Consider the following 17,813-nt stretch of genomic DNA (forward strand, 5'->3'; position numbering starts at 1 on the left):
CTACAAATTAATTAATAAAAAATTTATTTTAACTAATAGAGAATATCATTTCATTTTTTATCTTTTTATTTTTTTCTTCTAAAAGTGCTTCTAAAGAAGCTTACATCCAAACAGACCCTTAACCGACCACTTCATCATTCTGAATTCATTAATTATTTGAAAGGTCCAACCTATTCAACATACTACTTGGGTATTTTACTCAATCAAATTCAAGCTAAAATCCCAAAGCTTCTTGGCCAAATCAATGTCCCTTCCCTTTGAGATTGTTGGGGCAATATTACAATCTGAAAAATATTTGCCACTGATTTCCCTCACTTGTGGATGCAATGCTACATAGCATGTTGTTGCAGCTCCCTACAGTAAGGATGGGGAAGAAAGCAAATATGGAAAGATCAAGTCAATAACATATGAAGGGAAATTATTTCAAAAACTTTTAAACTATTTTCAGGAAAGTGCTTTTTTAATTAAAAGATGTTTAAAAAAATTATGCGTTTTTTAAATAAATAAAGCAAAAAATGCATTAACATTATTGGTTTTTTAGAAGAAGAAAAATTACATGTATTTGTCATTTTAAAAGTCCAAAACAATATTAATTGCTATTTTGTCAATGATATGAGTTGAACTATAAGTTTAAGTTTGTTTGTCCAACTAAACGAACAATCTTGGACAAGCATGCATTTAATGAATAATCAAACTTAAATTGTTTACGAATAACTCATGTCATTTGTATTGATATCTCTGTTCAAATATCATATTTGTTCTAGTTACCAAACATTTAATTTAATGAATAATCTAACTTAAATAGTTTACGAGAACTCGTGTTATTTGGCTTCAAATATCATAGTTGTTTAACTTACCTGTTGGACATTTTTAAACACAAATCTACCCAGCGTATTAATTATACCTGCATAAATCAAACAGAAACGATCCCCTTAATCAGAAACTATCATTAATCTGCATGGAAACTACTTTAATAATAAAAAAACCAAAAAAAAACTATCATTTTTTGTGTGAAAAAGAGTTTTTCATATTTTTGTATATATGTTACTTTCATAAAAAATGGCATAGCTCTATTTGTCTTAATTAAGGTAATATACGCATCTTAAGAAAAATATTAATGACATAAGGTACGGTGACAAAATGATCATTTTGACAAAAATACCTTTATTAAGATCTAAAGAGACATAAAATATACGCCAGAAGGAGTACAAGGTGAAAACACATCCAAAGCCAAGAGTTGATATTGCAATAAAGAACTTTCAATTGCAAATTAAGGTTGCCTCATGTGAAATTGTTTTTGCAAAGATACTTTAAGGATAATTAAGAACGTACATGCTTGAAGGATTACAAAGTCTGAATTTAATATTCAAAAGTCCCAATCTATTTAACATAACTATTGTTTTCTTTTAAAACACTATATATCCATGCACAAAATATAAGATTTGAACACCTAAAAGGCTAAAACTAAGCAGAGGATGGAATTGGGCTTATTTCATTGTGAAAAATCAACTGAAACTTTTCCAAGAGATTGAATTCAAGGAAAATCAACAAAGAATGCTTTATTCAGTATCCAAAATCCAATCATTTACAAAATTCCTAAACAGACCATAAATTCACACGAATAGAGAAATGTGGTAGAGAAATTACCAGCCAGTACACTAGTGTGACGAAAAATATTGGTGACAATAGCTCCCGGATGAAGAGAATTAGCCGTAATATCTACCCCATCTTGCTGATCAAGATGCAAAACAAACAAATAATTTAACTATAACATATTATCACAAACAACTAATGAGGCAACCATTTTTACTGACAAATTACAAGAGAGAAAAAAAAAGCACCAAAACAAAAGGAGAAAAGACTCTCCTCAGACTAAACAAAATTGTCTTCTGATTGTGATTGTTAAGCATTCTCAGAAATCTGATTGGCTAGCTACAAAACCAACTAAAATCTAGGAGTTAGAAAATTTAGTAACTAACCGTCAAAGACTTTTTTCCCCGAGACTTGTTAACAGTTACCTTCTCAAAATTAAAGATATATATAGTTTCAACTTGTAGATATATATTAGATAATGAAGCAACATATCCTATATAATTGGCGAGAAACGCTATTAAAGAACAAGTAATTAACTATAAGTAAATCCATAAATATTTGGCTAGCTAGCTAGTGAATCGTGATAAAATAATTTAATTCCAATGAATAATATGTAGTGAGTGAGACATTAAAACAAACATAGTGCAATATGAATGATAGTGATCTTTGTAAAATACAAAGACTAACAAACCAATATTTCGAAAAGTAGACTGAACATCAAACCAGAAAGGGTACTGGTTCACAGTAATCCCTTCACTGTTTTAAAGCAATAAAATGATCAAACATTACTAAGATATTATATTGAACACATATATAGTACCATTACATAACCTACATTATTTTGAAACTCATAAGTAATAGACATTAGATGTGTGAGCTTATGAATTAAAGGATGTAAGATCAAATTGAACGAGGTCAATGTGGTTTTGCAGTAGTTTAATCCACTCATATCAGATCAACCCAGATTTTAAGGGGTTTCACAAATCTTTGACTTTTTCTGTATGATGTCATACCAAGGTTAATTAAGGATCAAAATGGTCCAATTCACTTTTAAGATATTGTTTGGATAAAATTTTCAATAAGCAATTCTAAGAAAAAAATAAGATAAATTAAATAATTTTTTCCATAAACTAAAAATAACTTGTGCATAGGTTAAAAAATCATTTTATAATAACTAATATGAGAGGTTTTTATCAATTAGCTTATGTATAAGTAAATTTTAGTTTATAAAAAAAATTATTTTATTTTTATATATTATTTTCTTCTTTTAGAAGTGTTTATGAAGAAATTAAAAGTGACAATATTGAAACAAACATTAAAAAAAACTTAGAAACAGGTCTTAACATAGTCCGGATACATTAAGCCACAATGGAAATAACATATAATATAAAAGGAATTTTTTATTTTTTATCTTAAAAAACTCCGATTCATCAAGAAAAAAAGATTTTAACTAATTCAGATTTTAAATGAAAGATAAATAAAATCTAACAAAAAATTATTTTTATTAAGAATCAAATTCAAATATTATCGTAAAAATTTATTTACTTTTTAAGTAATTAGCCAAAAACTTTAGATGAATTAATGAGTTATAATAATACTAACACATAATGGCTATCAATAACTGGTTTTTAAGCTGCATTATGGTTTAGGGGGGAAAACACTACTAATAACAACCTTTTTCTTCAACAGTATTGTCTTACTCAACACTCATGATATGGTACAATAATAACTGTTAGCATACCTTAAGACGTCTGGCAAGTTCATTGGCATGTAAAATGTTAGCAAGCTTTGATTGTCCATATGCAAGCCAATTGTGGTAGCTACACCAAAAGGAAACAAACTTCATGAATTATACAAAACACTTATCCTTTGCATAGATACTACATGAATCACGTTTGCATGCTTGATTCTAAATGCAACAAGGATTTATAAAACTGCAAAACCTATATTTTAGCTAGGTTCATCACATTTATCAGCATGTTTTTTTTAGATTTTAATCTGACACATTCTATTAGTGATGGGCAACACAAATCCATACATAGTCATGTGACACGTAATGCCAAATCTGGACAAGAAAAATAATTTTCACAAGTTAATATTAACGATAATATTTATCTTATCCATGGTCAAGCAAATATTAGAGCTGAATTGCTAATAGTAAGAAAAATGAAGTCTGTATCATAGATAGTCTTCAATGGATAAATTCCTAGAAGAATAAGGCTTCATAGTTTTTGCTATCTCAATAAATCCCTTTTCCATAAATTGAAAAAATAAAATGCCAGCATAGTTTATGGTAGTTTGTACTTGGGGCACTTCTTACCTTGATGGGTCATTAATTTTATCAAAAGGGATTCCTCCACGAAATGTTAACTGATGAAGTATTGAAGAGATATTAACAATTCTTCCTTGCTTCTTGCTTTCTTGTGTTGTTTTCTTCATAGTATCTAACAACAGATTTGTTAATAGGAAATGACCTGTTGAATTATGTTAAATAAAAACAAGAAGGTCAAATTTGTTTCACATCTTTGCAGCCTGCCTGTGCTTTTATATTTTATGTTCTATATAAACTATCACCCTAGTATATAAGCTGAGACAATTAAACCATAACGATAGAAGGGCAAAACAAGAACTTCATATACCAATAATTTATAATTTCTTTCTAATTATCAATGTGTATGTTGCTACAAACTTTCACTATTTATCCCTTTCTTAACCATCTAAATGAGAAGGAAAAAAACTACATCATACGAAACTTTCATTGTCAATAATATTTCTTTCTTTTCCCTAAGCTAAATACATTTGGTTTGACAAAAGATTTTCATTTTACTTTGTTTTCTGTTTTTTAAATTTAAGTAGAAGAGAAAACAGAAAACAATAAATAAAAAAAGAAATTACTGTTTTCTGTTCAAATTTATAAAAAAAAAACAGAAATAAAGTAAAAACTTAAAACATTTTTTCAAACTATACCTAATACTTATAATTTAAAAAGTTAAAAGAATTTCAAGTAATGGAAGATTAGATAGATCTCAACGTGCACGTACCCATATGATTTGTGGCAAATTGTAGTTCAATGGCGTCTGTAGACAGTGTGAAAGGGGTTCCAAAAACTCCTGCATTGTTTCTTAGAATTGCAACAAATAAAGCAAAACACATTACTACTCTATTGTTTCCTTGAATGATCAAAATTCAAAAGTAAGATGTGGGTATATAGATAGTGTGTAACTGTCAATCTATCACACACACACATTCACATTAATAAATGTATGGAAAATTTTGACGATGTAACCTCTAATGTGCTCTTACATGAGAATGTTTAATGGAAGACCAGATGAAATGAACTCTGATGCAAATTTTCGAACAGATGCCATTGAACTAAGATCTAATTCCATAGCATCAACTTTAGCAGCAGGAATCTCCTTAAGTATTGCTCCTTTAACATCTTTTGCGGCATTCATATTTCTCACACCCATAATTACATGGACTCCACGCATGGCAAGTACACGAGTAGTCTCAGCACCAATACCACTGGTAGCCCCTATTGTTGTGTCATCCAATAGCAACAAAAATATACAAATTAAGGTGAACTATGTAAAAAAATTTAAATTTCATAGAGAGAGTTTATGTTTGTTTAGAAGGTGCGGGCACTAATAATTTCTACTAAACCCAAACTCCTTTGATCCAATATTATAAATCTACTCATATATGTTTCATCTTGAATGACAGAATTATGAACTATTTTGGCTTTATTATATTTTTGGTTTCACTATTTATTTTGTTCAATTTTGTCTTGCTATAAATTAAAAATTCAATCAGATTCCATTATTAGCCTCAAATGTAGTCATTTTTTAAACCTTTCTTTAATATTTTTAAACATTCTAGACTCTCTCACTCACAATATATATTATTTTTTCCTTCTTGAACACATAAATACTCAAAAGAAAAAATACACACTTTAAGCACTCTGGACGTGAACACTGATAAGTGTGTGAATCATTACTTTTCATTAATTTTACATAGCACTTCATCTTAATTATCCCTTAATTGATACTTAGCTTGAGCCTTTTGTTAAGATTTATAATTCTTCTTAGTTCTTAACCCATCGTGAATAAAACTTAGGAATAATGTAGTTTTGGTGGTGTACTTTTACAGAGTTTGATGCATCAACAAGAAAACAAGAATTTTTGGATTGAAGTAGTTCGCTTAGCATATTTGCACACACTTATGGAATCTGTAGGCTGTTGGGGGGACATCTGATGGTAGGTATCTGTAGGCTGTTGGGGGGACATCTGAAGCTTGGAGTACGTTGAACAAATTGTTCCCACTACAAAAGATTTTGGTTAAGCGGGCACCTCAGGCTCAATGCATAGTCATTTGAGCAAGTTTTTGTATGCACATTTCCAAAGTTGGATTAAACATGTAAGCCATTATGCATAAATGATAGTGCAATCTTTCTCAAGCTATTTAAACCTTGTTTTCATTAGGATTAAGGGTACATCGACTTTGGGTTTTGTGAGAGTGGAAAACCACTGTGCCATTGACTTTCTTCATTGTTCTTCAGTCTTCCACTTCCTTTTCTTCTAATTCTCCACTTTTCATGCTTCTCATGCTATGTGAGGCTGGTTTTTCTCATAGTTAAAAATTTGGTGTACTAACAACTCTCACGTAGTTATTTTCACTACTTATTTAATGAATGTTCAATGTTATTTTCGTTTCTTTATTTTTAATATTAGTTTGTGGATTGATCAATCATAGACTTATGTTGTAGTTTTTTTTGTCATTGAAAAATATTTTGAGTTTAAGAATGGTAACTAATAAGTGTTTCTTTTGGGAATAGAGTAATATTTATTAGTCTCCAAATGATTTTTGCTTATATCAAATCACTTAATTACAGTTGTTAAAAGATTAGGAATGAAGTTAAGAAATTTAATTTCTATCATTTAAGGGATAAGGTTAGAAGATCACAGTGAATTGAGATGACATTGGAGTTTATTGGATAGAAAAAACATATTTTATTATTAAGATGTTAATCTAGTATTACCATAATTTCCAACTATTCCAATCGATTATTGTTTACAATCTTAGAACTCTACGTGTTTCATTGTTTGTTTGTGTGAAAATCTGATCTGTTTTATTACATTACTTTATAGTTTATATAGATTTTAAATTTTTGCACTTTCACTTTGGAAATCAATCTATTTATTTTATTTAACTGCTTAGAACTTAATTTATATAAATTATTTAGCTCGTTTATATTAATGATATTCAATTTTATTGTTTAATTATTAGTTATACAATTTGATTTGCTTACCAATCGGTTAATAAACACACATATTCTTCATTTATTTTGTTTTTTTTTTCTCACTCAACATTCACATTTATCTTTTCTTACACCCTGTAATTTTTCTTTTATCATCCTTCATAGTAAATAAGGATAAAGATAGATTAGGTGGTCTGTCGGCGCCTATGGCATGACCTGCACAAGACCAATTAGCTAGGTCTACTTTGTTTATTGAAAATGTCATTTAGGTTGTAAAAGGATTAGGGACTTACGTGGACAATTTTGAAAGAAGAAAAAAATACAAGACAAAAAAGGAAAAAGAAAACGATAAATTGCATGATTAAAAAACTTAATTAAGCCATAATGATAAGATTAAATTTATAAATTAATATATTTTGACACACATATATATAAGGAATTTTTATGTATATTTACTAACTTATTGGTCAGTGTAAAAAATTACGACATTTATTACAAGATAGAGAGAAGAATTTCACCATTTTGCGGCAAACTCAACAAAAAAAAAGGTGAAAGTACTCTAAATGACTTCAAGTCATCGTACGTGAATGCAACTTACTACATACTCCTTCCGTTTTACATAGATAACAAAATAATTATATAAAATTAATTTTATTTTATCATTAATTTATTTATATTTGATTGTTTACAGCTAATACTATAAATAATATAAGAGAAAAATATATAATTAAAATTATATTAAAAAATGAAAATGATAATTATTTCTAGATAAATATTTTTTCTTACACAATAATTAATTATAATGAGAAAAAAATACTAATTACTAGTAAAACCAAACACAATTAGACAATTCAATCATCTCTGAAGTGGTAATTAATCTATGACTTGCTCACTTAATAACTAGTAAATCAACACCAAATGTCTTCATATATATTTAAGTGTGCAACCTGAAACACGAATAACAAAACGAGAATCGAATAATTAAGTCTTACTAACCAGTAACAATAGCAGTGAGGCCAGTGCCATCGATTCCTTCTGTAACTTCATCAGCAGTGGAAGAAGATGAAAATGCAGAACCCCCTTTTCTCCAGAAAGGCCACCACATGCTGTTGTTTTGTTCCGTACGTGCTGTACGCTTTCTATAACGGGAAAATGAAAATATTAAAACAAGAGTTATCCCAATATATAATCTACTATCGTGTAGTAGTATTTATGAACACACCTACCATTTATAAAATAAAATAAAAAATGAACACACATACCAATAGGCATGGTCACATTGAAAGTTATCCCAAATATATATAATATATGCCAATGTTAACAAGTGCTTTAAAGATAGTGCTTAAAATAAAAATATTTTTACTTGAGAGATGAAAAATTATATTATTTTTTATTTTTTATATTTTTTATGATTTATACAATAAATATAAATTTTAATTTCTTAATTAATGTATTAAAATATTAGTTAGAAAGACCCATAATATACAATATATGTAATCTAAAGTAGTATTTATGAACACACCTGTCTTGTAATGGAGCCATACACTTAAAAAGTTTCAGTCATTAAATTACACGAATGGCTCAAGTCTTGCTGCATGTCCTCCACATTATCAAAAACACGTTGAAATATAATTCATAATTACAAGTAATGAGGGCATTATCTCCTCCTAGAAAGATGAGCCATGCTCCTCTTTGCCATATGTGTAAGACAATCAATACATCCATATATATCTAGACATTAATTACACGCTTTATCTTCAAAACTATACAACGTACAGAAGACAATAAATAGTCGCAGAAAACACAAACCTTCCACAGATCCACGCCTTTTAGAGAAAGAAATCTACAAGTTCAATGAACCCTTCACACCTCAAAACCTGAAATTGGTATAAGGAGGAAATAAATTAAACTCGGCCAACCATACGTACCCCTCACTGTATGAAATACTAAAAGGGCTACAACTAGCAATGTTACTGTAGCATTCTAGAATAGATACTAAGACCAAAGCAATGAACATAAACTTCTTTTTTAAAAAATAAAAAGAAAAATTCATTAGTGTTAAATAAATTACACTTAGATATATTTTGTGTCTTAAATTTAACTAATTATTTTTATTACTAAAAAATTTATTTTATTAGTTCCTCAAATTTTTTAAAAACTACACATTTATTCTCTCTTTTATTGTATTAATAATATTATAATTTATGAAAATTTTTCTTTTGTCAAAATTTATTTTTAATTTTATTTTAAAAAAATGATTTCTATGTAGTAATAACAACAATAAAAATGATAAGAGTGATACCGGTGACAGTAACAATTATAAGATGTGATAGTAGTGTTGATAAGGATAATAGGAATATAAGTATTTTTATTTGTTTATTTTGAAAGAAAGATAATATAGGAAGCGAATTTGGTAAACAAATAAAAAAAATATTTATTTGAAGAAATCATTAAAAAATTATACATTGACGACGAACTTTTGTTAAAAGTATGTAATTAATTAGTTTTAATCGTGTGCAATATTGCACACATTCGAAAAGTCAAAATTCCCCTGTATTTGTAAATACAGTGAAGCATACGTGTCAAACGTTTGTTATGTCATCTGGAGCCTTGTTCAAGTTTTGAGGGTTATTGCATTGGCCGTTGGACCTATCTGTTTGGACATTATTATTGCTAAAATTTCTCAAGTTTGTTTGTCTTTTTGCTTGAAGTTATGCTCCCCTTTTTGGTACAAAGAAGAATAAGCATAGGAGTTGGTGTCTACACAATTTGAAAATAAGACTAGGTAGTTTAATGAATAAAAAATATTTTCATTCCATAATAAACATTATATAATAAAAAAAATAAGTTTTAAAATAAGTGTATTTTTTTCATTATAATATTAATAATAGGTTAGTTTCATACAATTATTATTCTTTTCTATTTATTCATTGTAACTGAATATTTAAAACTAATTTAAATATATATTTTATCTTCAAATTTCAAACATGCTCCTAAGTCCAACCAAACAATTTCACTTAACATCTTATCTTTTTAAATCTATATTTTTCAACACATTTACTTCTAACTTAAATTTTTATATTTTTAAAGGAAATTATCAATTATTAAAAATAACAACATATCACAACATAAACTATTTATTATAAATATAAAATATAATTCATATGTTAAAAAAATTATTATAGATTTTAATTACAATATAATTTATATATTTAAAAATATTTATTCATTATAAATTATAATTTTTAGTTGTATAAAATAAATACATATTTTGTACAAATGTACAAGCTAAAATACTAATTATATATGTGAGTCATTCTAAAATCAGAAAAAGACTCCAAAAACCTGAACAAGTTTTATTACATATCATCTTGACATAATTGTTGGATATCACACCTATTTATGTTGTATGTCATCTAACGGCCTTATAATCGTTCCCTCCTTTTGTGAGGGTGTATGTGCACATCGTTGCTCTCACATGTGGAAGAAACGATGCTTGTTGCACTCTAATCACATGCTAGAAGGCTCTATAAATTTTCATCTCTTGAACAATTAATTCATAATGTTATGGTTTCTTAAGTTGACATGTCTCACTCTCAGTAGTTATTGTCAACTCAACCTTTACTTTGTGTATCTCAATTGGCCTGACTAATCAGATAATTCTCACCCTCTCAAGCGCTAATTAATTAAATCTGAAAAGGCATGAGAGTTTATCATAGTCATTTGATAATTAGTCTGTCTACCTAATTACAAACCCTCAAATGCTAAAATTGAAAGTTTTGTGGACTCTTAATTATGGTTGACTTGCCTCACCAATCTGTCCATTATAAATAAAAACACTAAGCTATAGAGAGGCATAGGGCACAAAGGATCGATGGAAATTTATTATTAAAAACTACAAATGTTCACAGTAGTTATTATTTAGTCACTAAGGAAGTATATGCCATCAGCATTCACATCTGCTCATGAATCATGGGCATTGTAGTCAATTATTTTCATGCTGAAATCCCAAAGTTTCTTAGCCAAATCAGTGTCTGTTGCCAGTGAGCTTGCTTTAGCCAGATTACTATCTGAAAAATACTCGCCACTAATCCCCTTCACTTGTGGGTGCAATGCTACATAGCATGTTGTTGCTGCTCCCTAAAATGAGAATGAAGAAGGAGTGCATGGAAGATTACAAGGATCCCAAATTAAATATATTGCATCTTTGGATTACTTTTTAGATTAAACAAATAATAAGTAATAACAATGCCCTTAAATTTATATTCAATAGATCAAACTAGGTTTAAATTACCTGCGGGATACTTTTAAGCAGATAATCTCCAAGCATATTCATTAGATCTGCATGAATTAGACAAAAACATAACCATACAACTCAATTTTGTTATCATTTGCATGGAAAAATATTGACCAAGATAAGTTTATCGACAATATATAAGTTGATGTTGCAATTAACTAAATTATAAAGTATACTCCAAGTGAAAATGAGAAATTGGTTCAATCCAATGAGAAATTGTCTGAATTCAATATTTAAAAGGGCCAACCTATTCAACATATAACCATTTGTCTAATCTGGTTAGTTAAAACACCTAGAATTATGAAAAGGACAATTAAAAGAATATGGTGGATGCAAAATACTTTATTCCCTCCATCCTATGATAAATATCGAGTAAGAAGAAAAATAAATTATAAAATAAGTTTATTTTAGCTTTTTATGTAATATTAATTACTATTTTCATTTATATTTTAAATAATATTTTCTAGACTTTATATTACTGTTGTGTTACATCGATTCCCACAAAGAAGATTAATAACAATGTTATTTTTATAAGGTTACGAAATTTTTTCACCTATATAAGTTTTTTTTAATTGTATAGAAAAATTTAGGACCATACTTATTATACGGCAGGAGTATTTAGTATATATAGTATCACAAATTTTGAGATATAATTCCCAGACAAACCATAAATTCATATGAATGATGCAATATATGGTAATTACCAGTTGGCACTGGGCCACTAAGCTCTGGTTTATAAATATTGGTGATAATAGCTCCTGGATGAAGAGAATTTGCAGTAATATCTATCCCATCTTCCTGAACATGATGTAATGATTAATATTAGATATATCATAGACAACTAATGTGGCAAAATCAAAAGGATCATCGCTATTTACAAACAGAAGGAAAGGAAAGTCATCAGACAGGAAAAGAGAGAGAAAACAATGTGAAAAGTAAACGTGGTGATATGAACATATAGTTTGAGCAGTTCAAGGACATGAAGGAAGGACAAATACTAAAATTCAGGACTAACAAAAAATGGTCATTGATAATCAAACAAATATTTCTGAAAAGCTAGTCAACAATCATCTATTCCAAAGAAAAGCTTAGTTTCAACTAATTAATAGGTTATAAGTAACATTTCCTTCGTAAATATAGTAAGATATAAAAAGCATTATTATAGTATTGTGCAGAAGACAAATACTGATAAAAAAAAATAATTCCAAAAAGTTACATAAATAATATGTTAGCTCATGATAACATACTAGATTCCTTTGAGCACAATTAACATAGTAAGATATAAGAACAAAGTTGGTGCAATGCAAATTTCATATACGCAAGCAATCCTTTTTTACTAACAAATATTAATTATTAATTTGTTAATTTTTATTAACAAGCAAGATCAAATCTGCAACCTTTTTCTTCTTCTTAATCATTCAATCAACCTTATATCTTCTCATATGCAATTAACCTAACAATACCAAACCATAAAAAATAACACTAAACATCAAACTAAAACGTTCATCAGTTCACAGTTTAGCTAGTTATGCCAGATTGATCATTGAAACTATCTAAACAAAAAAAAATATAATTTTGTTTTAAAAGTAAAACAATAAAATATAGGATAAAAAAAGTAGTAAACATATATAGTCACACAGAAAGAATATATAGATAGAATCAGAAATAGGAGCTATCAAAACATTTGTGGAAGCCCAAAAGTCATGAAAAGAATAATGTGCAGGTTCGGAATTTGTTTCTCACTAATCAGTCAAAAGTTTAGAGAAATTAATTGTAGATAACGTTGCCAACTCTTAATGGCATCAATAGCATAACCAACTACAAACATAGCATTATGGTAAAAAAAAGAAGTATTACCCACACTTTCTCATAATAGCATATTAATTATTTTAAAATACAACAAATATTAGCATACTTTAAGAAGTCTTGCAAGTTCGTTGGCATGTAAAATGTTAGCAAGCTTTGATTGCCCATATGCACGCCACTTCTGGTAACTGTACAAAAGAAATAATCAAATATATATTTACATTATATTTTTCATCTCCAGAGACACTATAGGAATCATGTCTGCATATGATTAATTCTAATTTCTACATACGCTATATTGTTCACATAAGTCTACCAGACAATAACTATATCCAAGTGCATCAAATTCTAAATCATATTAGCGGGTTTTTGCATGATACCTTCTACAAGTGACAGACCACAAATGTGTGCAAAGCAAGTTAGTAATGTGACATAGGGACACAAGAAATGAATAAACAAACTTGAGATTGAAAATAATATATGTTTTTGGTTCTTTAATAATTGAACGCATAAAATTGAGCTGAATTCCCAATTGCAATAAAATTGAATCTCCAGAATAATATGTCTTCAGGGTACATTACCTTGATTCGTCATTAATTTTATCAAAAAGGATTCCTTCAGGATATGTATATTGGTGACCATCAGAGGAAACATTAATAATTCTTCCTTCTTTCTTGCTTTCACTTGCAGTTTTCTTCATAGTATCCAACAAAAGATTTGTTAAAAAAAAATGACCTGTGGAAAAAGAATAAGTTCACTTCTTTTTATTCTTCCTTGATTGGAAAAACTTATCAATAAAATTTAAAAAAAAATGAATTAAAGTTTTTATAAGTTAAATTAACCAATGCAACTAACTTTTTTTATAAGTTTTCTCATAGAAGTTGAAGCTCACAACCCGATTTTAACTTATGCAAGAAGTTTGATTTATTTTACCGCTATTTGTTAGCTTCTATAAGTGTTTATCAATAAATTTATCAAAACTATATAGGTATTATGTTTCAATAATAATTATAATCCGATCCCTTTCCCTTTCAAGAGATATATATGCTGCAATAGACCAATACTAACAAGCATCTTTCATCCTTAATTTAGTTCTTTGCTTTAGAAAGAAAAAAATCACATTCCCTACACTCCCAATAAACTTCTTTGTAGCATTGTAGTTTTGCCCCGCGTTCCCCCTTTACACTGGAAAGCTCGTAAAAGATTCCATGTTGCCATATATATATAAGACATTTCTTTCGTACCTAAGTGATTTGTAGCAAATAGTAGTTCGATGTTGTCTTTGGACAGCGTGAAAGGGAATGCGCTTATTCCTGCATTGTTTCTAAACAAACCAGAAAAATATTGTTGCTCATGTATTTCTTTGAATGGTCAAAATTAAGGTATATACATGTGTGAGAGGATGTGTAATAACTAATAAGAGAGTGAATTGTATCATAAGAGAGTCTGAAACAACACAAACTTTATTAATATTATATGAAATTCATGTTAGACTTATTAAATGAGGGTCCTACTCTCAATTTAGAGAGTCTCACGTAAATTGGAATCAATAATAAATAAATGTACTATAAATGATCAGCTGTTAAGTTTTAGGGAATGTATGAAGAATAGAGATCGTAACTATGAGTCTTATTGAAAGGATTATTCATTGGTAGAAATTATTAGATGGTATTAATCCACCAGGCATCTTTTATCTCACCCAATCTTTATATAATATACGATTGCGATTTTTAATTTTAAAATAAATCAACAACATTCAATTATGTGTTATATGAAAATTGGTTTGGATCATAGTAGTTCTGGACTAATAATTTCTTGTTAAACAAGCATATGTAAAAACATTAAACATTAATGTAACCTATAAGTACCTTACTTACATCAAGATGTTCAATGGAAGACCAAATGAAATGAACTCCGATGCAAACTTCCTAACGGATGCCATTGAGCTAAGATCTAACTCCATGGCATCAACTTTGGCTGTGGGAATCTCTTCAAGTATTACCTCTTTGATAGTTTTTGCTGCAATCACATCTCTGGCTGCCATAATCACATGTACACCACGCAAAACAAGAACTCTTGCCGTCTCAGTGCCAATACCATGGGTTGTTCCTGTTATTATGATGTCCACCAACAACAAAAATATGCAATTAAGATTTTAAGAGCACGTATGTGCCTGATATATACTACAAGCATGCAGCACATATCACATTAAACCGTAGCACATTAAAACATAGACACATTCCAAGTATTACTTATAATTTTGTATAGATGAAGTAGTCAAGCAGAATATATGAATTTGGTTATAGAAATATAGAAACTTCTATATAAACTTTAACATTTCAGATTTTCATTGTTCTTCTTCCAATGGCCTAGCCAAGTTTTGTGACGGTTGTTTTGCGGCATTAAATGGGGTCGCAACGTGTACAAGGCCCCATGTTCATATTAAAATAAAATAAAGGGTAACATATATTAGCTTTTTTAAGGAAACAAATATAATTTTTCAAAATAAATGAAAGAGTGATTTGAATTCAAATATTACTTTTTTAGTTTAATTTCTAACTTATCTTATATTCCTTGTTAATTTTTATTTTTCGTTGAATTATCTAGGACCTATATCTAAGGGTAATTAAAAATGGGTGTAGAGTAAGATACAGATTTCAATCTCACCAAATCGGATTGGAATGATGATTCATTCGACTATGATTTATTAACTATACCAACGTATTCAAAAAAAAAAAAAAAACTATACCAACGTATACTCAATTTTTACTATCCGAATCTCATTATTTATCATATTTATAATTTATAATTTTTTATTCTCTTTTCTTTCTATCTCTTCTCACTTGGGATGTATGCACCTATATCTGTAAAATAATCATTATTCATTTTAACATCGTTTTTTATTTGTAAATCCATTTAAACATCTTGAAGCGAAGGAGAGTATAATCGCCATAAATTGTATCACTTTTTTACGTATATTGGGAAATTATAAAATAAAAAAAACTTTTGAGATACTGTTTTTTAAAAGTTTGTTTTCAGAAACTACATTTATTAACTTGTAAAACATACTAAACTTACATATAATTAAGGAAAAATTTTCTTGAAGAAAAGCACAAACTCAACATGCCCTTTGATTAGCTTGTTAGCATTAATGTTTTTTTTTATATATATACAAATAGAAATTGAACAAAAAGAAGTTAAGAATAATCTTTATGCCTGCCATAACAAATGATTTTGAAGAGTGTGCAGGGTTTATAATATATGTGTATATATAAGTTTTTACAATGTAATTTTAAAATACAAAAAAAAAATCTAAAAGTAAAGTATTCCCATAATTAAAAATCATAAAATTAACTCTGGAAAAGTAAAAATTACTAAAATAGGCTTTAACTCTAGATTAACCATAAGGGTGGATTTCTTTTTTGAGAGGATATATCGAAAGGTAGATATGAAATGCAAATACTCTAATTTATTTTAGGCTGTGGGCTACCTACAAACAAGCCATCTTATTAATTTATTGGATTATTTATATATAATGCTATATTTATTTTAGGCTGCAAGAGAAGCATCTATGTTTGTGTGGACAAAATGTTCGACCCAAAAATGAAATATTATTTGTCAAACAACATGCATGAATACTGATAAAAGAAAATAAAAAAAATCAACATGCATGATGGAGAGATAGAGTGGAAACAGGAGAATTCTTTGATTTTTTTTTATTTATGTTTTTGGAAAAAGAAAAACTGACCTGTGACAATTGCAGTGAGGCCACTCCCATCGATTCCTTGAGTAACTTCCTCTGCAGTGGAAGATGATGAAAACCCAGAAGAACCCATGACTAACAGCTCACTCTATCTTTACCTGTCTCTTTGTGCGACCGTGTTTTGTGAGGGTTGGTGAGAAGTGTGGGTTCTACTTAAATGTGTAAGTTGCCGTCTTATTGATTCCAAGAATTCAAATTTGGAACACACCTGATTGGTTCACGTGACGATTTTTTTGTCCTTCTTGGATTATTCATCATTAATATTCAAAGAGTATTAAGATTAGTGTGTCAATCAGTTGCACAATGTTGTTTTAAATATTTAACGAGTTGTCTTGAGTCTTGAATTTTAGATATAAAATTACATTAAATATTCAAAAATACATCTGATTTATAAAAAAAAAATAGGATTAATAACCAATTATGATCTTGTATTTTATACTCTTGTCAATTTTAGTTGTTGTATTATGTAAATGATCATTTACAATTAGATAAATATATCGACAATTTAATCTTACTGTTAAGTGATTTTTATTTATGTTAATGTTTTTTATAATGTAACATCTGAAGAATGACATAACGAATCCAAGTGATAAAAATGATCTTCATCCATAATAATTTGTGGACCACATTATTAATTTTTGTTTTAGGCACACAATAGTACTATGTGTCCTCTACTCCAAATTCTTTTCTCAATTTCTCCTACAACCCTCTTCATCCACACATCACCATGTGCTGGATGTTAAAGATGATTTTCAACAGCAACACTTCTTTTTTTTCCTTGTTTCTTCTCTCTCTCCACCCTCTTCTTTATGACACCATTGACATCCTTCACATTCTATCAAAACTCTTAGGTCGCATTATATTAATTTTTTTGGAATTGATTACATCATATTAACATGTTAATGAAAACCATTAACAATATGAACAATTGCAATCCTTTGTAATTTCATAATTGAAAACCTAAAAGCCCTATTAAGGATTCAAAAATCCTTTGTGGTGACTTGTGATGGTGGGAGAAGAAGAAGCAAAGGTAAAACAAGAAACACAAAACAAAACACATTGTTTGGTTGTTGACGTTTGTCCATGTTGATGGTGAC

At 28.6% G+C, this 17,813-nt stretch overlaps 1 protein-coding gene across 3 annotated transcripts; it reads right to left on the reverse strand.

The window, feature by feature from the left end:
• Positions 1-26: 26 nt before the first annotated feature.
• Positions 27-16,851, reverse strand: LOC100794358 (short-chain dehydrogenase TIC 32, chloroplastic). 3 transcript variants are annotated; one of them, XM_006599498.4, is made up of 8 exons: positions 7,847-8,022; positions 4,897-5,128; positions 4,635-4,714; positions 3,914-4,037; positions 3,335-3,413; positions 1,648-1,732; positions 858-904; positions 27-354 (listed from the first exon to the last, which is right to left on the reverse strand). In XM_006599498.4, exons 1-8 carry the CDS (start codon positions 7,953-7,955, stop codon positions 196-198), a joined length of 915 nt encoding a protein of 304 aa, XP_006599561.1. In that variant the 5' UTR covers positions 7,956-8,022; the 3' UTR covers positions 27-195. The 3 variants fall into 3 exon arrangements, with proteins under 3 accessions (XP_006599561.1, XP_003548175.1, XP_006599559.1); XM_003548127.5 differs by having other exon boundaries at positions 3,914-4,067; XM_006599496.4 differs by lacking the exons at positions 27-354; positions 858-904; positions 1,648-1,732; ... (3 more) ...; positions 4,897-5,128; positions 7,847-8,022 and adding exons at positions 10,655-10,990; positions 11,145-11,191; positions 11,852-11,945; ... (3 more) ...; positions 14,831-15,062; positions 16,702-16,851.
• Positions 16,852-17,813: the final 962 nt, after the last annotated feature.

Source organism: Glycine max, chromosome 16 (assembly GCF_000004515.6).
Source record: "Glycine max cultivar Williams 82 chromosome 16, Glycine_max_v4.0, whole genome shotgun sequence".
NCBI classification, from domain to species: Eukaryota; Viridiplantae; Streptophyta; class Magnoliopsida; order Fabales; family Fabaceae; genus Glycine; species Glycine max.